Consider the following 22,933-nt stretch of genomic DNA (forward strand, 5'->3'; position numbering starts at 1 on the left):
TAAGGTTAAGCATGAACAATTGAAGGTTTTGGTGCGAGGTAAAATGGTAGCTTTTGATGCACATACTATCAATACGATGTATGGTATACCTCAATGTATGCATGATGAATATGAAGAATAACGGGTTGAGCAAGTTGATTATAATAATATTCTTCAAACAATATGCATAGAGGGAGCGGAGTGGAGAATGAGAGATGATGTGCATATTAGCCTAGCCAAGTCTGATCTGAAAAGTGTGCCAAAGATTGGTATTTTTCCTTTATTTCTGCTAGGATTAAGCCTACCGAACACACCACCACCGTCATCAACGAGAGGGCTATCCTTAATTTTTGCATCATGACGAGAAGGACAATTGATTTAGGTCAATTTCTTCAGAGTTCGATGCTTGATTATGCAAAAGGTAATTCTCCTAGCGGACTCCTCCACCCTTCTCTTATCACTGCATTATGCCAGAATGCGGGAGTGACTTGGGCAGTGAATGAAGAATTGTTAAAGCCGAAAAATGCCATTGTGGTAATTCAACCACATAGGGCAGTGAGAGGTGAACACGCTGCGGCACGTCGAGCTGAAAGGGAATTCAACAGAAGAGCTGCAGAAAGACGTGCCCAGGCTCAAGCTCAAGAACCACAACCACAACCGCAACAAGGAAATATGAGAGATAGGTTGACCCATTTGGAAGAAGAAATGAGAAATCAACGCCAAGACATAGATGAGTTTTGGTTTAGGACCGATACATTTATGGGATATATGATGGATTTTACGTCTGTCTAGGCTCAACAATTTCCATCAGCTTCAACCTCTGGTAATCCATTTCCACCTCCTCCACAGTGGCCACCCATATACCACCTGTAGTAGCCTGAATTCCAAATTGGGTAATTAACGGATTAATGGTGATTAAGAAGGTTTAATGTGTAATTTTGACCATGGTCATGATCGGACGGACCGAAGATGGTTCGGTAGCACCGAAGAGTTCGGACGATCCGAAGTGGGTTCGGTGGATCCGATCATGAGGTGTCAAGAGTTGATCGACACGTCAGTTTGCATGCAAGTTCGGATGATCCGAAGTGTAGGTTCGGTGGATCCGATCATGAGGTGTCAAGAGCCGATGGACACGTAGGAGTTCGGACGTTCCGAAGTGTGTTCGGTGGATCCGAACATAGCCTATAAATAGTGCTCGGAATTCCTCATTTTGGATTGCAAATTCTTGAAGTTGTGTCTCCTAGTTGAGAGGTTTGGAAGGTTTCTAGGGTTAGTTGTTGGTCGAGCGATAGCCAAGAGCTGCCAGGATTGGTAGCGTAGCGACGCCTGAGTTACGAGGCAATCGACATCAAAGGGCTGTCGACGGACGAAGGTAAACCCTAAACCTTTGGTAGTACTGGTTTTGCTAGTCTAGCATGGTAGTATTGTTCATTGGGTATGCTTTTGATGCGTAGGCTTGTTCTAGACCTGATTAGCAGTGTTGCGTAAGGCTAGGCTTGCTGTGATAGAGGTACGAAAGTACTATCCGAGATATCCTGGTCGAGTATACATTCTTATATGTGTTGCATGATTATGTGGTGCATTGATATATGTCATATGATGCATGCTATTATGTCACGTTTATTACTGCATGTTGCATTTCATGTTGAGCCGTATCTCCTTCGAGATAGCCTTTACTGTTGAGCTGTATCTCTTTCGAGATAAGCTATATCTTGTGGGGCCGCTCAGCCCTATCTTGTGGACGCATGGACACCGAGAGTACACAGTGGCCGACGGGTCGGGAGGGCTTCGGTGATCCGGGACATTTTAGGTCCACGTCTGATCTTGTAGTGGATGCAGTGACCCAGAGGAGTACCGCGCGGCACTATCCACTTGGCGCCTCTAGACTGAGCATATTGAGATCCTTTGTTACTCCTTGTTTCTTGACTACCCTGGTATCATATCATAGCATGTGCATTTCATATAGGTTTGTATACTCATGCTTTTGTACTGGGCGTTCTTATCGCTCATGTCCTCGGTTTTGTTTATCTTGGACACCCCATTCCCACGGGGCAGGCCTCAGGTTGGACAGCTCAGGAGGAGGAGGAGGAGGACGTTGAGTAGCTGGTTGGTTTAGTTCTTCGGTATCTTTTTGTTTCGATATGGTTGTACCGTATATTTCAGTTTAGTTGAGTTGTTCTGGATTTTCGATTGGGTTGTATATCTATCGTTTGGTGTCAGTTTTCCGCTGTTATCTCTGATTATTATTAATTAAGTTAATTGCATGCTTAGTTCTTCATTAGTAGGTGATTCTGGAACGGGTCACTACATTTATGGTATCAGAGCATGCTTACGATTTTGGGTTATAGATTCTGTTTTGGGATTTTCGTTGACCATTTTACCATTTTCCCCATTCTATCTTGTAGCGATGGCTGACCACTTTGGTGATGAGAGTAGTCAGGGAAGTGTGGGTCGTTGGGGTGACCAGGACGATCGTAGGCGTCATCGTGAACATCGTCATCGTCGGGATGGTCCTAGGCGTTTTGATTTGCACCGTTTCATTCAGATGGGGCCTAAGCCTTTAGTCGGCGGTGAGACTCCCGATGATGCTGAGGATTGGTTAGAGCGCATGGAGAGTTGTTTCCGTGCATTCCAGTGCACCGAGGAGCAGCAGATGGAGACCATTGGTTTTCTTCTCGAGGGCCGTGCGCGCAAGTGGTGGCGATCGACTTCTGCGCCGATAGTCCAGTCCCAGGGTAGGGTGACTTGGGCCGATTTCCGTGCAGCTTTCATGCAGCTGTATTTTCCTCCAGCCCTTCGTCAGGCAAAGACGATTGAGCTCCTGAATCTTAAGCAGGGTAGTATGTTTGTTGACGAATATCAGCAGAAGTTCTTTGAGTTGTTACCTTTTGCTCCTCATATCAGTGGCAGTTCTGAGGCCAAGTATGACCATTTCCTCCAGGGTCTTAACCAGGAGATTTTTGATCGAGTCACTGTCTGTGATAATCCTACTTCGTATGATGGGTTAGTGAACCGGTGTCGCCAGGCAGAGATCTGTCTCCAGCGTGGTAGGGCTATTCTTTCTTCTAGACCTCCGAGTACTTTGAGCCCTCGATCTCAGTCTTTCAAGAAATCTGGTTCTTCTTCTTCTGGATCTGGATCACGGTCTAGCGGTGTTTTCCGCTTTGGTAAGAAGAAGGTTTCTTGTGTACATTGTGGGAAGAACCATCCATCGGAGCAATGCCGATCAGCCGCGGGAGCTTGTTTTCAGTGCGGAGAGATGGGTCATCTCAAGAAGAATTGTCCTCAGTTGCGAGGTGGAGCAGGATCTGGTTCCGGATCTCAGACGACTGTTCAGCAGAGGAGGCAGGGTCAGGCAGTGGGTAGTTCAAATCTTCGACCTCGTGCCCAAGGTCAGGTTTTTGCGCTGAACCAGGATCAGGCTGCAGATGAAACGGAGAGAGTCATAGCAGGTACTTTTCGTTTATGCGGTATTCCTGCTTTTGTTCTTATTGATACCGGAGCATCTCATTCATTCATTTCTGCACGATTTGTTAAGCGTCATAAGTTACCGTATGTTTCTCTAGACGTCATTCTTTCCGTTTCTACCCCGATGGGTCATTCGGTGTTAGCAAAGCGTCTAGTGATGGGTTGTCCCTTAGATTTTGAGGGTAACGAATTGATTGCGAATCTTATGATCCTGGAGATGGAAGATTTTGATTGTATTCTAGGTATAGACCTATTGACTACCTACCGAGCTACCGTGGATTGTTACCAGAAGCTTGTTCAGTTTCGTACGACTGAGAGCTCTAGTTGGTTTTTCTATGGTGAGGGAGCGCGACCTCCGATGCCAGTGGTATCTGCTCTGAAAGCCTGTCGTGCTTTAGAGTCGGGCGGGGAAGGCTACCTCATCTATGCGATTGATTCGTCCACAGGTAGTGTTGGTATAGAGGATATTCCAGTGGTTTGTGAATTTCCTGATGTTTTTCCAGATGAGATTCCTGGTTTTCCTCCGGTTAGAGAGGTGGAATTTGGCATTGAGTTAATGCCAGGGACTGCACCGATTTCTCGTGCCCCCTATCGTCTTGCTCCGTCAGAGATGAGAGAATTGAAGCAGCAATTGCAGGATCTTCTTGATAAAGGTTATATTCGCCCGAGTGTTTCACCTTGGGGAGCTCCAGTCTTGTTTGTCAAGAAGAAAGATGGATCTATGCGATTGTGCATTGATTATCGCCAGCTGAATCGTGTGACGATTAAAAACAAGTATCCATTACCCCGTATCGATGACTTGTTTGATCAGCTTCAGGGTACCTCTGTTTACTCCAAGATTGACTTGCGATCGGGTTATCATCAGATGAGAGTCAGAGATGATGATATTTCCAAGACTGCATTTCGTACTCGATATGGGCATTACGAGTTTCTAGTTATGCCATTTGGATTGACGAATGCGCCAGCGGTGTTCATGGATCTGATGAATCGAGTCTTTCGGGATTATCTAGATCAGTTTGTTGTGGTTTTCATCGACGATATCTTGATTTATTCTCACAGTGTGGAAGAGCATATCCAGCACTTGAGGATTGTGTTGCAGATTCTTCGCGAGAAGCAATTGTATGCTAAGCTGAGTAAGTGCGAGTTCTGGATTGATCGTGTAGTATTCCTTGGTCATATGATTTCCAAGGAAGGAATTTCTGTGGATCCCAGCAAGATCGAAGCAGTGCTGAATTGGTCACGTCCTACGACGGTGGCTGAGATCCGTAGTTTTCTAGGTCTGGCAGGGTATTATCGTCGCTTCATCGTGAATTTCTCTCAGGTAGCTAGACCATTGACGCAACTTACTCGGAAGGATGTTCCATTTGAGTGGTCATCTGAGTGCGAAGATAGTTTCAGAGAGCTTCGTCGACTTCTGACTTCTGCACCTGTTTTGGCGTTACCGTCAGGATCTGATGGTTTCAGTGTTTACACCGATGCCTCTTTTCAAGGCTTAGGGTGTGTGTGTTGACGCAGAATGGTCATGTGATCGCTTACGCTTCTAGGCAGCTGAAACCTCACGAGGAGAAGTACCCTATTCATGATCTAGAATTAGCTGCTATTGTGTTCGCGCTGAAGATCTGGCGTCATTACTTGTACGGGGTTAAGTTTGAAATTTTTACTGATCATAAGAGTCTGAAGTATCTGTTCACTCAGGCTGAGTTGAACATGAGACAACGTCGTTGGATGGATCTACTTAAAGATTATGACTGCGAGATCAAATACCATCCAGGTTCTGCGAATCTCACAGCCGATGCTCTTAGTCGCAAGGTGAGAGCCTCTGCACTTCAGACCAGTGCTATGATTAGTACTATCCAGGATTGTTGTTCATTGGGATTTAATTTCAAACATCGGAAAGGTATGGAGAGCATTCGTGTTGCTACCATTTTATCTGAGCCAATTTTGTTCGCTCGGATTCGAGATGCTCAGATGTCTGATCTCAAGACTCAGAGATTAGCTCGGTTGGCTGGTGGAGATAGTAATTTCCATTATCAGTCTAATGGTCTTCTGTGTTTGTCTAATCGGGTTGTGGTACCAGAGGATGATACTTTGAGAGAAGAGATTTTATCTCAGGCCCATCGAAGCAAGTTGAGTGTCCATCCAGGAAGCAACAAAATGTATAAAGATTTGAGGACACGATTTTGGTGGAAAGGGATGAAGCGCAGCGTTTATCAGTTTGTTTCCAAGTGTCTTGTTTGTCAGCAGGTTAAGGCAGAGCACCGTCGACCGGGAGGATTATTGCTGAACTTACCTATTCCTGAATGGAAGTGGGAGCATATCGCGATGGATTTCATTACTCACTTACCATTGTCTTCGAGGAATACTGATGCTATTTGGATAGTGGTGGATCGACTCACCAAGTCTGCTCATTTTCTGCCATATAACCGTGATTTCACTTTCGATCGTATGGCTCGATTGTACATTCAAGAGATTGTACGTTTGCATGGGGTGCCAGTTAGTATTGTCAGTGACAGAGATCCTCGTTTTACCTCACGATTTTGGGGTAGTTTCCAGTCAGCATTGGGCACTTCACTAAGTTTGAGTACAGCTTATCATCCAGAGACCGACGGTCAGACAGAGAGGACTATCCGTACACTTGAGGATATGATGCGAGCTTGTGTGATGGATTTCGGAACCGCTTGGCAGGATCATTTGCCTTTGATTGAGTTCGCGTACAACAACAGCTATCATCGTAGTATTGGTATGGCACCATTTGAGGCGTTGTATGGGCGACGTTGTCGTACTCCATTATTTTGGGATGAAGTTGGGGAACGAAATGTTGAGGGACCGGAGTTAGTCCAGCAGGCTATTGATAAGGTTGCAGTAATCAAGAAGCGGATTAAGATCGCTCAGGATCGACAGGCTAGTTATGCGAACACCAAGCGGCGGCCTCTTTATTTTCAGCCAGGTGAGAAAGTGTTTCTCCGAGTTTCGCCTTTTCGCAGGATTTTGAGATTTGGTCTCAAGGGTAAGCTATCTCCGAGATTTATTGGTCCTTTTGAGATTCTGGAATGTGTGGGAGATTTGGCTTACAGGTTAGCATTACCTCCGTATCTGTCTGGGATTCATGATGTGTTCCACGTATCTTTGTTGAGACGATATGTAGCAGATGAGTCTCACATTTTGCATCCCTCTGAAGTTCAACTAAATTCAGATTTGTCCTACGTGGAACGACCAGTGCGGATTCTCGATCGCAAAGACAAGGTGTTGCGGAATAAGATCATTCCTCTTGTCTTAGTTCAGTGGCAGCGCAGAGGCACTGAAGAAGCCACTTGGGAGTTAGAAAGTCGTATGCGTGCGGAGCATCCAGAGCTCTTTTGAGTTGTACTATGGTTGTAATATGGATGTGTGTGTGTTTTCCGTTGTAATCTAAATATCAGTTGTGTTTAGCAACAATTGAGATATAATAACAAGGTTGTTACTCCTTTTTGTTCATCCTCTAAACTTGATTTCGAGGACGAAATCTTTTTAAGGGGGGGAGAATGTAGTAGCCTGAATTCCAAATTGGGTAATTAACGGATTAATGGTGATTAAGAAGGTTTAATGTGTAATTTTGACCATGGTCATGATCGGACGGACCGAAGATGGTTCGGTAGCACCGAAGAGTTCGGACGATCCGAAGTGGGTTCGGTGGATCCGATCATGAGGTGTCAAGAGTTGATCGACACGTCAGTTTGCATGCAAGTTCGGATGATCCGAAGTGTAGGTTCGGTGGATCCGATCATGAGGTGTCAAGAGCCGATGGACACGTAGGAGTTCGGACGTTCCGAAGTGTGTTCGGTGGATCCGAACATAGCCTATAAATAGTGCTCGGAATTCCTCATTTTGGATTGCAAATTCTTGAAGTTGTGTCTCCTAGTTGAGAGGTTTGGAAGGTTTCTAGGGTTAGTTGTTGGTCGAGCGATAGCCAAGAGCTGCCAGGATTGGTAGCGTAGCGACGCCTGAGTTACGAGGCAATCCACATCAAAGGGCTGTCGACGGACGAAGGTAAACCCTAAACCTTTGGTAGTACTGGTTTTGCTAGTCTAGCATGGTAGTATTGTTCATTGGGTATGCTTTTGATGCGTAGGCTTGTTCTAGACCTGATTAGCGGTGTTGCGTAAGGCTAGGCTTGCTGTGATAGAGGTACGAAAGTACTATCCGAGATATCCTGGTCGAGTATACATTCTTATATGTGTTGCATGATTATGTGGTGCATTGATATATGTCATATGATGCATGCTATTATGTCACATTTATTACTGCATGTTGCATTTCATGTTGAGCCATATCTCCTTCGAGATAGCCTTTACTGTTGAGCTGTATCTCTTTCGAGATAAGCTATATCTTGTGGGGCCGCTCAGCCCTATCTTGTGGACGCATGGACACCGAGAGTACACAGTGGCCGACGGGTCGGGAGGGCTTCGGTGATCCGGGACATTTTAGGTCCACGTCTGATCTTGTAGTGGATGCAGTGACCCAGAGGAGTACCGCGCGGCACTATCCACTTGGCGCCTCTAGACTGAGCATATTGAGATCCTTTGTTACTCCTGTTTCTTGACTACCCTGGTATCATATCATAGCATGTGCATTTCATATAGGTTTGTATACTCATGCTTTTGTACTGGGCGTTCTTATCGCTCATGTCCTCGGTTTTGTTTATCTTGGACACCCCATTCCCACGGGGCAGGCCTCAGGTTGGACAGCTCAGGAGGAGGAGGAGGAGGACGTTGAGTAGCTGGTTGGTTTAGTTCTTCGGTATCTTTTTGTTTCGATATGGTTGTACCGTATATTTCAGTTTAGTTGAGTTGTTCTGGATTTTCGATTGGGTTGTATATCTATCGTTTGGTGTCAGTTTTCCGCTGTTATCTCTGATTATTATTAATTAAGTTAATTGCATGCTTAGTTCTTCATTAGTAGGTGATTCTGGAACGGGTCACTACACCACCCGCCGGAGTTCCAACCACCACAAGATGACGCAGATGATGAGGATGGCGATGACCACTGACGGTCGTTGCCCGAGGTATGTGTATTCGTCTAACTTTCATGATCATTTACATCGAGGACGATGCACATATTTAAGTTTGAGGGAGAGATATTATTTTATTTTGTGTATTGTTTTATTTTGTGTGTTTTTATTTTGTGTGTTGTTCATGTTATTTAGTTTTATTTAAGTATTTTACTTTTTCTTATGAGTTTGTTGCTTGTGTGTTTGTAGTGTCATAGTCATGAAATTTTTTTATTTGAAATGGCCAAAGATGAAAAAATTTTTGTATTGAGAAGAAATGTCATGCATTTCATTAATGTTCATCAATCAATTTGAAAAATTTAGAGAACAATCATGAGATTTGGTAAATTTGAGACTTATAAATTCTAAACAACTCTGCGATTTTCATTTGATATTGAAATAAATTTTTGCAAACACATATATTATTGAGGCAATCTTTGATTTTATTTGGGCATATTTATATTGTTTATAAATATTCAATTGATGCCCTCTTGAGCCTATATGATAAAAGAATTGTGTTCTTGAAATTTCTTTGAAGCCAAGAACTTTTATTTGAATATATATGTATTTGGTTAATGCATTGAGACACCATTTTTCACGATGATTAGATTCTACTTTGTGTTGGTGAATTGAGATTTTGTCTAGAACTATCCAAACAACACTCGAGGCGAAATACGGACAAACTATGATTTAAGAATGATTTAGGTGATTTTTTTTTATCGATTGACCCTTTCAAGCTACCAAATAAAAATAATTTATCATTTGTCACCTCTTTGAGCTTATATGAATTCGAATGACACACGTTAATATGTGTAAAAGACCCCCATTCGATATCCTTTCAAATATCCTATATTTACTACCCCGTTGAATATCTTAAACATTAATTTCCTACTTTCTCAAGGAAGTAAGAATTCAAAGGATCAAAGAAATGAAAATTCTCCTACAAAAGAAAAGAAAAATGAATGATGTTACATTGAAGAAGTTGGAGAAAAATTGGAGAAAAAAGAGATGAAATGAATAAAAAAATGGAGATGAAAGAAAGAAATGGAGTTTGCAAAAGAGATAAAATTCAACTTACTCCCTTATTTGAATTCCTAATCTTCATTTGTAGCCATGAGCCAAGGCCTAACATTACAAGCATTGCAAATCCTATTGACCAAGTCATAGTTGTCCAATATACTAGTGGAGAGTGTTTGGGAGGATTTAGCCTATGGACAATCGATAAACACTTCCATTGAGTATGAATCTGAACAATTTTACACACACCTCATTGCATCAAATATTTATTGGGTATTCCTTTCTCGAATGAATATGGCTTTGAACCCAATCTTTACCGGAAAAGACATCTTGATTTGTATTTGTAAAAATTGAAATCGATTGAGAATGTTTTGAAACATGAGTTGAAGAGATTAGAAGTTAAGAAAATAAACCGAGTGCATGATTATATCCGGATAAAAAAATTGGTTGGATTGATTTGATTTGTGAATGAATGAAGAGTTAGTTAATTTATCTTGAGGCCAAGTTCTTTAAAATATTTCATGACTTGTTTGTTTGTGTTGTTTTGTTCTGCTCGGGACTAGCAAAATATTAAGTTTGGGGGAGTTTGATAAGTGCAATTTATTGTACTTTTATTACTTGTTTTTAACTTGGAATTTTGTGATTTTTGAGCAGGTTTTATGTGATTTGTTGTTGTAGTTTGGAAGTTTAGAATGAGAGTTTGGAGTAGTAAAGTGTTGAATTGGAAAGTGCAAAGGATAAAAATTGCCGAAGCTCCAGCGCACCAGTGTTAACAAAGAAACCGCACCCGCGGTCAATGAAAATCGAATTTCAGAAAATCTGCCAAAGCTATACCGCACCCGCGGTCCTTGTTCTACCGCACCCGCGGTCACTGAAGTTTGAAAATTAAAGTTTTCCCCGAAACAGCAGCGCACCCGCGGTCCTTGTTCTACCGCACCCACGGTCTTTGAAAAACAAAGTCCGGCTGCGCATGAAAGTCTATGAAAATGGTGTGCTGCGATTAGAAACTTGTCTAGACTATAAAAAGGCATTATTTAATTACTATCTAGGGTATTGGGAGCCAAGGAAAGGAGTGGAGGCTGCTGCAGAGTTGCTTTCAGGGACTAAGTATCCCACTATAAATATTTTTGCTTCTCAACTATTTGTGATATTAAGTTGGCAATTGATGATTGGTTTCTTTTGGATGATAATATGGTGAATACAATGGCAACAAATATGAAATTAATGTTCCGAGGTACAAGATGAAGACAATTCAAGTTTATTATCCTCTTGTATATTGTGATACGTCTTCATTTGAGATTGAAAAAATAAAGAAAAAATTGTATGAAATTGTTGAAGAGTACAAGAAGAAATTCAAACAATCTCAGGAAGTGAAAGGTTCACGATCTTCATATTTAGGGCCTCTACTTCCTAAGCGTGGTAGTTATGCCGATAAATTTGATATGTTCATGGATTCCAATAATAATACTGAACTTTAGAAGTCAGAGTTTGATTATTATTTAGAAGAGTCTTTGTTGCCAAAAATACAAGTTACTTTGATATCTTATGTTCGTGGAAGACGAATGGGATCAAATATTCCATTTTGCATGATATTGCAAAGAACGTGTTGGCCATTCCTGTGACGACTATTGCTTCTGAATCAACATTCAGTACTAGTGGGAGAGTTTTAAGTGCTCACCATAACCGAATTCAACCGAAAACTGTGGAGGTTTTGATGTATGCTCGAGATTGGTTATGGAGTGAAACTCGAGGTATTAAATAGTTTCAAATTAAATTGTTTATGATACTTTATTTATATTTTTAATTTATAATATTTTTATTTTTTATTTGTCATTTTAGATTCTATAGCTTCGAAGGATCAAAAGTTTGACAACGATTCTGATATTGAGGTAAGTAATAAGTTGATTTTTTTATTGTATTAAAGTTTTTTAAATTTATATGTTTGTTCTCTATGTTTTATTATTTTTTCAGGAGGCGGAGTCATGCACTAACAATAACACTGATTACAGTATGGAGTGATGTGATGTGATATACTGGAGAAGAAAGTAATCTGATGATTTAACGAGTTCGATCTTTTATATTTATTGGAACTATGAATTTTTTTTTTGAGAATATTGAACTATGGATTATTAATGTTATGTATGTCATTGAATTTTTGTATCAATACTTTTTTAAGCCAAATTTGTGTCAATTCAATAAATACTTAAAGTTTCATAAAAAAAAAACAAAATTTCAAGCGGTGATGGGGATGGGGGCGGGGATATAAATCGGGGGCGGGAATGGGGATGGCAAACCCGCCCACGCCCTGACCCATTGCCATCCCTATTGACAACTGTTATTGCATGTCTGCATATTAATTTATTTTGAGATTTAGGTTACAAAAAAAAATTTCTAGTAGTATTTTAAACAACAGACGTTTCAAAAGGACAAGGGAACTCAAATTACTTTTCTATAAAGAAATATCCTATTGGATAATTTCCTGAATCTCTATTATTAATCCTTTGTGTATCTTGGTCTTCCTAACCATTCACTCATTTTGTTTGAATCTCCTATTAGGGCAATCGCTATGTTAATAGATGGTAAAAACCCCATAAGTTGATCTTTTGAACCCGCTTCAAGTCATGATGACTAATCAACTAATCTTGGGGTAAACAATCTCGCCTGTTTATATCTTTACTTTCTCTTAATTCTATGGAACGATTGAGGCAGGGATGATTTATCCTATTCTTTTTATTCACTTTATAACAAGATTTTATTATTAAAATATTACTCAACCCTATCCATATGTTAAACAAAATACATATAAACATATAAAATGAGGAAATATTTAACTTATATGGTATGTATCGTTCTATTTCAATGCAAATAATTTTTATATTTTTATTTTCGTAATCGGATGAAAAGAATAAAGATTCAAATCTTGACTTATATTATTTTTTGACATTTTTTGATCCACTTGTGAAAACAAATTGGATGATTTCTTCTTTATCTTTGATCTATTTTAAAATTTAAAATTAAATCAGTGATGAGTCAAGGAAAGAGTTATCGGATTAAATCCCAACTTGGTTGTCAAATGCGGTTCTAGTCCAGAAAGCTACAAGGAAGTGGAGGATGTGTGGATTTCCGGGACTTGAAGAAAGCTTGTCCCAAAGAATATTATCCCTGACCTCGGATTAACCAGCTAGTTGATTCCACGTTCGGGTATGAATTACTGTGTTTAATGGATACTTATCAGGGGCACCTCTAGATACCCCTGACCACCCAAGAAAATCAAGACAAGGTTAGTTTCATAACCTCTGGTGGAACATTTTGTTATCCAGTAATGCCTTTTGTTTTAAAGAATGCAGAGGCTACATACCAATGATTGATGGACAAGATTTTTAAAAAACAAGTCGGGAGGAATGTCGAGGTCTATGTGGAAGACATTTGGTCAAATCCAAGGAGAAGTCAGGTTTCATATCAGATCTGAAAAAAACTTTCTCCACCCTCAGAAAGTATGAGGTCAAGATAAATCCGCTAAAGTGCAATTTCGGGGTCAGAATTGACAAGTTCCTGGGTTTCATAGTCACTGAAAGAGAAATTGAAGTTAATCTAGAAAAGGTAAAGACTATTTTAGAAATGGTTTCCCCTAGAACTATCAAGGATGTGCAAAAAGCTGACAGGCCGGATTGCAGCTCTGTCCCGCTTCATATCAAGGTCAGTACGTCAGAGCTGTCCTTTCTTTCAGATATTTGGAAAGGCACAAAGATTCGGATGGGATGATAAAACAGAACAAGCCTTTCAAGATCTAAAAACTCATCTAGCCGGGTTGCCTATCTTGATTAAGCTCAGACTGAGAGAAAAATTACTAGTATATCTGTCTACCGCTGAGTGCGTGGTGTATAATTTAATTCATGCCTTAGAGTCCTCGAGTTGAGGTACACAGAGTTGTAAAAATTAGCTTTGACATTGGTCATAACCGCTAGATAATTGAGACCCTATTTCCTGTTTCATTCTATCGATGTCCTCACCAACATCTAATATGTGTTGTTTTTCCGTGTTTTATTGCATTAGTTTTGTGTGTGTTTGCATTGTGTGTGCATTTCATCTATATTTTGTTCGTTTTATAATTAACATATGCATTTGATCATGGCTCACTCGTACTTGATGAATTTGCAGATGAAATGGCCAGAAAATTGTAATCGGGGGAGAAGGATACAAGCCACAAGAAAAGGGAGTGAATTTGGCTGAAGAGTTGGCGCCAAGACGGTAGGATCTTACGGGCGCGAGTGGTGTACTTTGAAGAATGGAAAACAGAATGGTCGGCGTTTGGGCGGTAGTGTAGAGGCCCGTATTTCGTATTTGTAAATTTGCGGAATTATTTAAAAATTTTCTCTTTAAATAAATAACATGCATCATACATAAAATTAGGGATGTAAACGAACCAAACTGTTTGTGAGCTATTCGAAGATCGATTCAATAAAAGCTCTTTTGAGCTCGTTTAATGAGGCTCGTTAAGATAAACAAATCAAACTCAAGCTTTACAGTATTCGGCTCGTGAACATGTTCGTTGGTATGTTCATGAGTAATCTTTTAGATGAAAAAATAATAGTTTTGATATTTGATTTATTGATTTTGAATATTATTAATGCATATATAGAAAAATCTATTAAATTTATTATTTATAATAAATTTACAAATTTTAATAAGAATAATATATTTTTCTTTAAATATATAATTTACTTCTTAATTAATTTAATAAAAATTTAAATGTATAATTCATATTTATTAAGCTTGTTTAGGCTCGATAAATGTTTAAATAAGCTTGTGAGCCATGCATATATTCGTTAAATAAAGCTCGAGCTCGGCTCGATTATAAAGGAACAAAGCTCAAACATTCAAGAGTTCGGCTCGGCTCGACTCGATTACATCCCTACATAAAATAAACTGATAAATGGATTTAAATTTAAAATAACAGCGGAAGTAAATATTGTGTTTCAAAACAACCACTTAAAAATCATTTAACATATTAAAACTGCGTTTGAACATAAAATAGTGAATAAACTGAAACATGAGGTCCTCGGGTTCCTACTACTGCTGACCCAAGCTAGCTCACTGGTCCCCGCCCTCGGTCTCGACCTCATCAGTACCTACAACAATCAAGTCTAGTGAGTCTAAAGACTCAACATGCATATATCGCGAATAACAAGTAAATATATCATAAAATTTCGTGTAATGTAAAAATATCGTATCGTAAGACGTAAGGTAAAAATCATGTAATGAGTAATTATAAAGACGTACATATCTGAAATCATACGTAAAAGCTTTGCTCGATAGAGCTCTGTCATAAAATATCATATCGTAATTTTTCTGGTAGAGATAATGTTTCTACGCAAGTGGTCCATAGCATAACATGCACGTCTGATCATGCTAAACCACAGTATACTGGGCGGTAGAGAACATCACAGCCCTTGGACTGCATATCCGTACCCATACATAATCGTAAACCGGTCGTAAGTCACCGGGTGAAGCAATCCCATAAGCGTAAGGTGGCCACAAGACATATCGCATATATCTCAAAAATAAACATTTTATATTTTATGCACGTAATATTATTATAACCATTTTTTTACCGAATGAGTTGGATCGTTCCCAGGCTCACTGCGACCTAATTCTAACATGAGGAATATGCAAATAAACTCAACTTGACCAACACTTCATAACCGAACCAAAAACGAGACAATTACGCCCACAAACTTAGTATCCAACCATGGCTTCGTACCAACCCGAACCAACATTAAACCATCGTTTAGACATGATTAAAATACATCTAAAATGATGGAAAATACATCCTTAGGGCTGTAATACACAAAAAATGTGAATGGAGGCCAAAATCGTGAAACGCTCTTTCGAGAGTCATTTTGGCATATTTCACCGTAAATTCTCGTACGACTTCTAAACCTAACCAAATCACGAACGGCCAAAAACATGACCTTCCTAACTCATTGAGGTATTGTCCAGTCCAAGGCCATAGGCTAAAAGCCAACCAAGAACTCGCACAAGCCTCCTGAACCACAACACTTCTGCTGTCCAATTTCAGTGGCAGCAGCTGTGCTTGCTTCGCTTCGTTTACAAGGCTAATGGCCATTGGGGCTTGAACTACCGACCAGAGCCTCTTCCCACATCCTAAGATGTGGCTTGAACTGTAAAGGCCCTAAAACTGCTTGCTTTAAAATTTGCGGAAAATTAAAAATTTTCTTTTTTTAAAAGAACTTAAATGGCCACTTTCATAAAGTCAACTGATAAACAAAGTCAAAGTTTAAAATATCGCAGCGGAAGAAAATAAAGTTGCCAAAAATCACAATTTAAAAATATCCAACGACTGATAAAAATATTGTTTGAGAAATAAAATAGCAACTGCTGCACTGAGGTCCTCGGGTGCCACTACTGCCGACCCAAGCTGGCTCACCGGTCCCCGCCCTCGGCCTTAGCCTCATCAACACCTACAACAATCAAGTCTAGTGAGTCTAAAGACTCAGCATGCATATATCGCAGGTAACGAATAAAATCTGAAGTAAAATATACATGGGGTAAAATATCATGTCATGAGGCATACTAAAAATGATCTGTAATCATGCTGAAATTAAACTGATCTGAGCAATTATAATACGTGCATAACTGAACTGATAATCATAGTAAAAATATTTGCTCCTTGGAGTCTGTACTGAAATAACTGGTAAAATTTTCTGTTGAGATTATGTTTTACGCCTGTGGCCACTGCACTAAGCTGAACTGATCGGTAACTGACTACCGGAGAGCCTGGAACTGAGTTGGCGGTCACTGAAGACCCGATGGTACCATCCTGAACTGATCGGTCACTGGCGACCGGGTGGTACCAACCTGAACTGAGCGGTCACTGGCGACCGTATAAATAATGCTCCCACATAGTGAAGGAACCACAAGCCATATCGCATAAATCTCAAAAATAATCATTTTCTATTTAATGCACGTAATATAATTAAATCGCATACTGAAATATCTTGTATTAAAATTATGTACTTGCGATATTTAAAAATATCTATATGGCTTGATTGAAGAGTGAAAGAAGATATAAACATGCCTTGGTTTGTTTTGACAGAAAACAAACAAAATAACGACGTGGCGCGGCGGAGACGGAGTGCTCTTCACTTTCTCACTTTTTCTCTTAATTCCTTTAAATTAAGCATGCACCATAATTATTATAATAGCGTAAAAATCGTAAACGTGATGCATGAATATTTAAAAATATCATGATTTGTGCTCAGGGCGCTGCTAGGACCAAAATCTCACCCCGGGTGCAAAATGACCATTTTGCCCCTGGAAACCCAAAAATTACCATTTTACCCCTGGACCTCTAAAATTGACCCGAAGCTTACCAAACTCCTTAAAATCTCCCAAAACATTTTTATAAGTATTCCTAGTCGTAAACTCGAGCCCAAAAACCAACTTAGTCTATTTGTTTTAAAACTTGGACCGGGGTCCCGATTTTAACCCGAATCGAATCAAAACTTACCCGAATTTTTCCCAATATTTTTATCATATCTTAAAACACTAAATAGGCCCTAAACAAATGTCAACAAGGCTGCTAGTCCACGGCTGCAAATTTCTAGGACCTAAATTCATCCATCGGTCCTATCCCATACAACCACCTAATGTGCACATATCCCTCTAACACTCTCACCTCAAGCTCCCCCGTCGATCCAGCCATGTGGCAGCCTAACAAAGGCTTAGACCAGACCCCAAGCAATATATCAGAACCGACCCACCGCCCCCATGCAAGCCGCTGCTCTCATCCACTCGCTAATCACCCCCAAAACGTCTAACCGAGCTCGTCTCCTTTCTTCTCGATCTACAGCGCTTTGGGACAGATCCAACAATCTTTCTACGCCACCTGACAGCTCTTAGACACACTAGTAACCTCTGGACAATCAATAACCGTAGCCCCCTTTGCACCTAAATTTCAGAAAGAGTCATGACAGCAACAAAAGGATGCAAGAGTGACAAAAGAACCGAACATCGTGCATGCTTATGGATAGATCGAAACATGCGTGTATGGACATTCACAAAGCATTAATATTAACGTGTATGATGGCAAAAAGGGAGTGACAGCGTGCATGATGATTGCTTTGGTGCACAAAATCGAAGGAATGCAAACCCGACGTGGAAGAGATCTTGAGTTTGAGGAAGAAGGAACAACCGAATTGTCTTGCTAATGCACCCACGAGGAGAATACTGATTGGAGGTGGGCGGCGGTGAGTGGAGTGTGATTTAGGTTTAGGGTTAATTGGAGTTTAAGAGCTAATTAAATAGATAATGCTAGGTTAATGAGCCACAAATTTATTTTAAAGGTTTTAAAAGAGTTTTAGGCCCAAATAGCTCAAAAATAGGTCCAATAATTCCAAACACACTCTCGAAAAATATTTCGCGTCGAAAAGATTTTTGAAAATATTAGCCGAACCCTTAAAAAGTCTCCGATTCGATAAAATTAGCGTACCGATAAAAATAAAAATCATGCGGGTAAAAATACCCAAAAATTATCATTTTTGAAAAATACACTTAAAATGCTCTAAATTAATTTATAAAAATTAATCATGTAATTAAAATAATTTTCTGAAAATTCCCCGGTCTCCGATCCTCGTTCGAACGTGAAATGCAACTTAAAAATCTTAATGCACGAACTTTTAAAATTTCGTGAAGCAAATCCTATCATGCATGAATTATGCATAAAATGCATAAAATAATTAAACATGACTTTATTAATTTATCTCAATACTCCATCTCCAGACCGGCCTCACTTATATACTGAAAAGATGACGATTAAACTACTGCGTAAAATAAATAAATTCAAAGAAAAAATTTTAAATACTCAAGCAATTAAATTACTAGGAATTATGCATGGTTTATACGCAGTCCAAATTACGGGACGTTACATGAACCATGGCTAAGGGCCCTAGGCCAACCACAATCCAAGCAAACACCTAAGAAATTGCAAAACTCCCACCCGAGAACCATGCTGCGCGCGTGGGGTGTGTGTTTTATTTTGCCGTTGTTTTCATTCCAGTGGCCATATGATCGACCATAGCATGATCTAGACATCATGAGATATTGTGTGAACCATGGCTAAGGGCTAAAAGCCAAACAAGATCCACCCAAATCTTAAAAGCCGAAACCACTCACACAAAAATCAGAAATGAAAACCGAAGGGGCACTTGTGTTGTTTGTTTAAAATTTCGATGGGACCATGAACCAAGCCTTGAAAGGACATTTTGTTCACGTCCTAGAAATGCTAAGGAAGGGTTCTAACCATGGCTACAGTCCCTAGGACAGCCATGGTTCGAACACACACCTTAGACAACCCAAACATAAAAATCGAGCCTCAACTTGTAACTATGGGAAAGTTGTTGTCAAGTCTTGATTCCTGAGTGCATGGCCTTGAACGGATGGACCACCATGACTCCAACACGCCCTAGTACATGCCTAGATGCATCATTGAGCGCTGGAACCGAGCCAATCCCTGAAATCACGAACACAACACAACTCGTGAAGCACAAGGAAGTGGCCGAGAAAAATTTGTGCAGGTTTTGTGTAAGTTTGTTGTCATATTTCGGTTACATGTAATGTTTTAAAGTATTTATATGACTTGATTGAAGATAAAGGAACAAGATATACATGCCTAGAAATTGTTTAAGGAGAAAAAAAAAACGCTACGACGAACACAGCGTGGCGGAGACGGAGTTTTTTTTCTTACTTTTCTCTCTTATTTTTCTTGATGCAACTCATGATTTTTGTTGCTGATATTCTCTGAATTTTCGAATGAGAGAAGGGGGAGGAAGGCTAGGTAATGAAGGGGAAGTTTACTAATTAAATGGGGATTTTGAATGGCAAATAAAAATCTTTCCATCCTAGTTGTTTGGGAGATATGAAATGATATGATATTATGGGATTGAGGGAGATTTGAGGGAGGTGATGGCCGAGATTTGATGATCAAAAGCAAGGAAGAATATTGCTTGAATCATGAATTTTAATTTCTTAAAGTTTTATACACTTATTATGTATTTTAGTGAATTAATAATTTAATTTAGGATATTAATTTTTCTTGCATGCATGGCTAAGTCTTAAAATAAATTACTAACATGTTAAGTTACAATTTCTTAAATAAAATAGGCTTAGATTAATTTATCTCAATTAATTACACATTTTAATTTAGGCTTTTAATTAATTATTGGACATAAAAGAACTTATTTACTACTTAACTCCAATTAATTAAATAAATCCTTAAACATTCTTTTACCTTAAAATAAATTATTCTTTGACTTAAATTAAATTTAGGAATATTTTCTTATTATTAAATTTTATCTCAATACTCCAACTGCAGTCCGGCTTCGCGTATTTAACCGAAAAGATAATACTAAACTTCTACGATTTAAAATAAATGATCATGACTTAAAAAATTTTAAAATGCCTTAAACACTCCATAAATATAAAAGAACTCATTTTTAATTTAAATAATAGTAATTATGCATGGCTTATACGTAATCTGATTTACCGGGTTCTACAACTCTCCACCCCCCTTAAAAAAAATTGCGTCCTCGAAATTAAAACTTACTGAATAACTCGGGATACCGACTCCTCATTCTTGGCTCTGATTCTCACGTAGCTTCTTCCTCCGAATGATTAAGCCATTTAACTTTCACTAGAATCATCAGTTTGTTCCGAAGTTTCTTCTCCTGCCTGTCTAAGATTTGCACTAGTCTTTCTTCATAAGACAGGTTCGGAGTGAGCTGCAACGGTTCAAAGTTCAAGACATGTGAAGGATTCACCATATACTTCCTCAGCATAGAGACGTGGAACACATTGTGTACTCCGACCAGATTCGACGGAAGAGCAACACGATAAGCTAACGTCCCAACCCTGTCGAGGATCTCAAATGGTACGATGAATCTCGGACTGAGCTTTCCTCTCTTCCCAAACCGCATGACACCTTTCATAGGTGCTATCTTCACGAAAAAATGGTCGCCAACGGCAAACTCTATATATCTCCTCCTCTGATCCGCATAACTATTCTGTCAACTCCGAGCAGTCCTCAACCTATCACGGATCCTGACTACTACATCGGTAGTCTGCTGAATAATCTCCTGATCCAATTCTGATCTCTCCCATACTTCATCCCAATGAATAGGCGATCTGCACTTACGACCGTACAGTGTTTTATATGGAGCCATACCTATAGACGACTGAAAACTATTGTTATAGGTGAACTCTACCAATGGCAACTTCGACTCCCAACTCCCTGAGAAATCGATGACACATGCACGGAGAAGATCCTCCAAACTCTGGATAACTCTCTGACTGACCGTCCGTCTGAGGATGGAAGGCTGTGCTAAACAGCAAGTTTGTACCCACGACTGAATGCAAACTCTTTCAAAAGGAGGAAGTGAATCTAGGATCTCGGTCAGACACTATAGAAACATGAATACCATGAAGTCTGACTATCTCTCGGATATACAACTCGGCATACTGAATCATGGTGAAAGTCGTCTTAATGGCAAAAAGTGCGGGGATTTGGTAAGACGATCAACAGTCACCCAGATAGCATTTGTACCTCGGGCTGACTTCGGCAAGCCTACCACGAAGTCCATGGTAATATTCTCCCACTTTCACTTGGGAATAGGAAGAGGCTTGAGCAAGCCTGCTGGTCTCTGATGCTCCGCTTTCACTAGCTGACACGTCGAACACTCGGATATGAAACGTCTGATATCTTTCTTCATCCTGGGCCACCAATACAACAACTGCAGATCTTTGTACATCTTCGTACTCCCAGGATGAATAGAGTACGTCGACATGTGGGCCTCGGATAAAATATCTGCTCGAATAGAACCACTGCTAGGAACCCACATTCTGTCTCGATATCTCAAATGCCGTCGCTAGCTGTATACAAAATACTGCCCTTGTCCTCATCTCTCTGCCTCCACTTCGCCCACTGCTCATCTGCAGACTGTCCACTGGAAATACAGTCTAGAAGAGAAGACTGAATCGTCAAAGTAGATAGACGGGGAACTCTACCTCGAGGATATGTCTCTAAATCAAACATCTGCATCTCAAACTGAAGAGGTCTCGAAATCACCAAATGAGCCATCATTGCAACTTTCCTGCTCAGTGCATCCGCAACTACATTAGCTTTGCCCGGGTGGTAGCTAATGTCACAGTCATAGTCCTTCACTAGCTCCAACCAACGTCTCTGACGCATATTCAGCTCGTTCTGCGTAAAGAAGTACTTGAGGCTCTTATGGTTGGTAAAGATCTGGCACTTTTCTCCGTAAAAATAATGCCTCCAAATCTTCAAGGCAAAAACTACAGCTGCCAACTCTAGATCGTGGGTAGGGTAATTCTTCTCATGGATTTTTAACTGGCGAGAAGCATACGCTATCACCTTCCCATGCTGCATCAACACTGCGCCTAAACCGAGCTTCGAAGCATCGATATACAACACAAAGTATCCGGGCCCTAACGGCATGGTCAGTACTGGTGCTGAGATAAGAGCTTGCTTCAAAGTATCTAAGCTCTTCTGACACTCATCGCCCCACACAAATTTCGCATTCTTCTTTGCCAACGACGTGAGTGGAACTGCAATAGAAGAGAATCTCTGAATAAACTTCCGATAATATCCTGCTAGCCCAAGGAAACTACGGATCTTTGATGCATTCTGCGGCACAACCCAATCTCCGACTGCTGCAAATTTCGCTGGGTCTACCTCGATACCGCTGCTAGAAACGATGTGGCCTAAGAATGCCACCTTCTCTAACCAGAACTCTTATTTACTGAAATTTGCGAATAGCTTGTGCTTCTGTAAGGTCTGCAAAACTGCGGTCAGATGTCTGTTGTGCTCCTCATGATTCTTTGAGTAGACGAGAATGTAGTCAATGAATACTATCACGAACTAATCAAGATACGGCTGAAATACGCGATTCATGATATCCATGAAGATCGCTGGCGCTTTGGTCAAACCGAAATGCATCACAAGGTACTCGAAGTGGCCATAACCAGTCCTAAAAGCAGTCTTGAGAACATCGGCATCTTTCACCCTCAACTGGTGATAACCAGAATGCAGATCAATCTTTGAGAATACTGAAGCTCCCTGCAACTGGTCAAATAAATCTTCAATCCTCGGGAGTGGGTATTTTTCTTCACTGTAACCCTGTTCAATTCCCGGTAATCAATGCAGAGCCTCATCGAACCAGCCTTCTTCTTCACAAATAAGACTGGTGCGCCCCATGGTGAAAAACTCGGGCGAATGAACTCCTTGTCAAGAAGTTCCTGAATCTGCTTCTTGAGTTCTGCCATCTCTGTCGGTGCTAATCGGTACTGTGCTTTTGAGATCGGTGTGGTACCTGGCATAAGCTCAATAGAAAACTCCACTTCCCGCAC

At 40.3% G+C, this 22,933-nt stretch overlaps 1 protein-coding gene and 1 long non-coding RNA gene across 2 annotated transcripts in view; one reads left to right on the forward strand and one right to left on the reverse strand.

Moving 5' to 3' along the window:
- The window catches only part of LOC140830757 (uncharacterized), a 99,745-nt gene that overhangs the window by 17,573 nt on the left and 59,239 nt on the right, over nucleotides 1–22,933 (reverse strand). The gene's annotated exons all lie outside the window — the stretch shown is intronic.
- Nucleotides 10,732–11,629, forward strand: LOC140814335 (uncharacterized). Its single transcript, XM_073173287.1, has 4 exons — nucleotides 10,732–10,934; nucleotides 10,994–11,241; nucleotides 11,330–11,379; nucleotides 11,462–11,629. Exons 1-4 carry the CDS (start codon nucleotides 10,732–10,734, stop codon nucleotides 11,507–11,509), a joined length of 549 nt encoding a protein of 182 aa, XP_073029388.1. The 3' UTR covers nucleotides 11,510–11,629.

Source organism: Primulina eburnea, chromosome 1 (assembly GCF_022965805.1).
Source record: "Primulina eburnea isolate SZY01 chromosome 1, ASM2296580v1, whole genome shotgun sequence".
NCBI classification, from domain to species: Eukaryota; Viridiplantae; Streptophyta; class Magnoliopsida; order Lamiales; family Gesneriaceae; genus Primulina; species Primulina eburnea.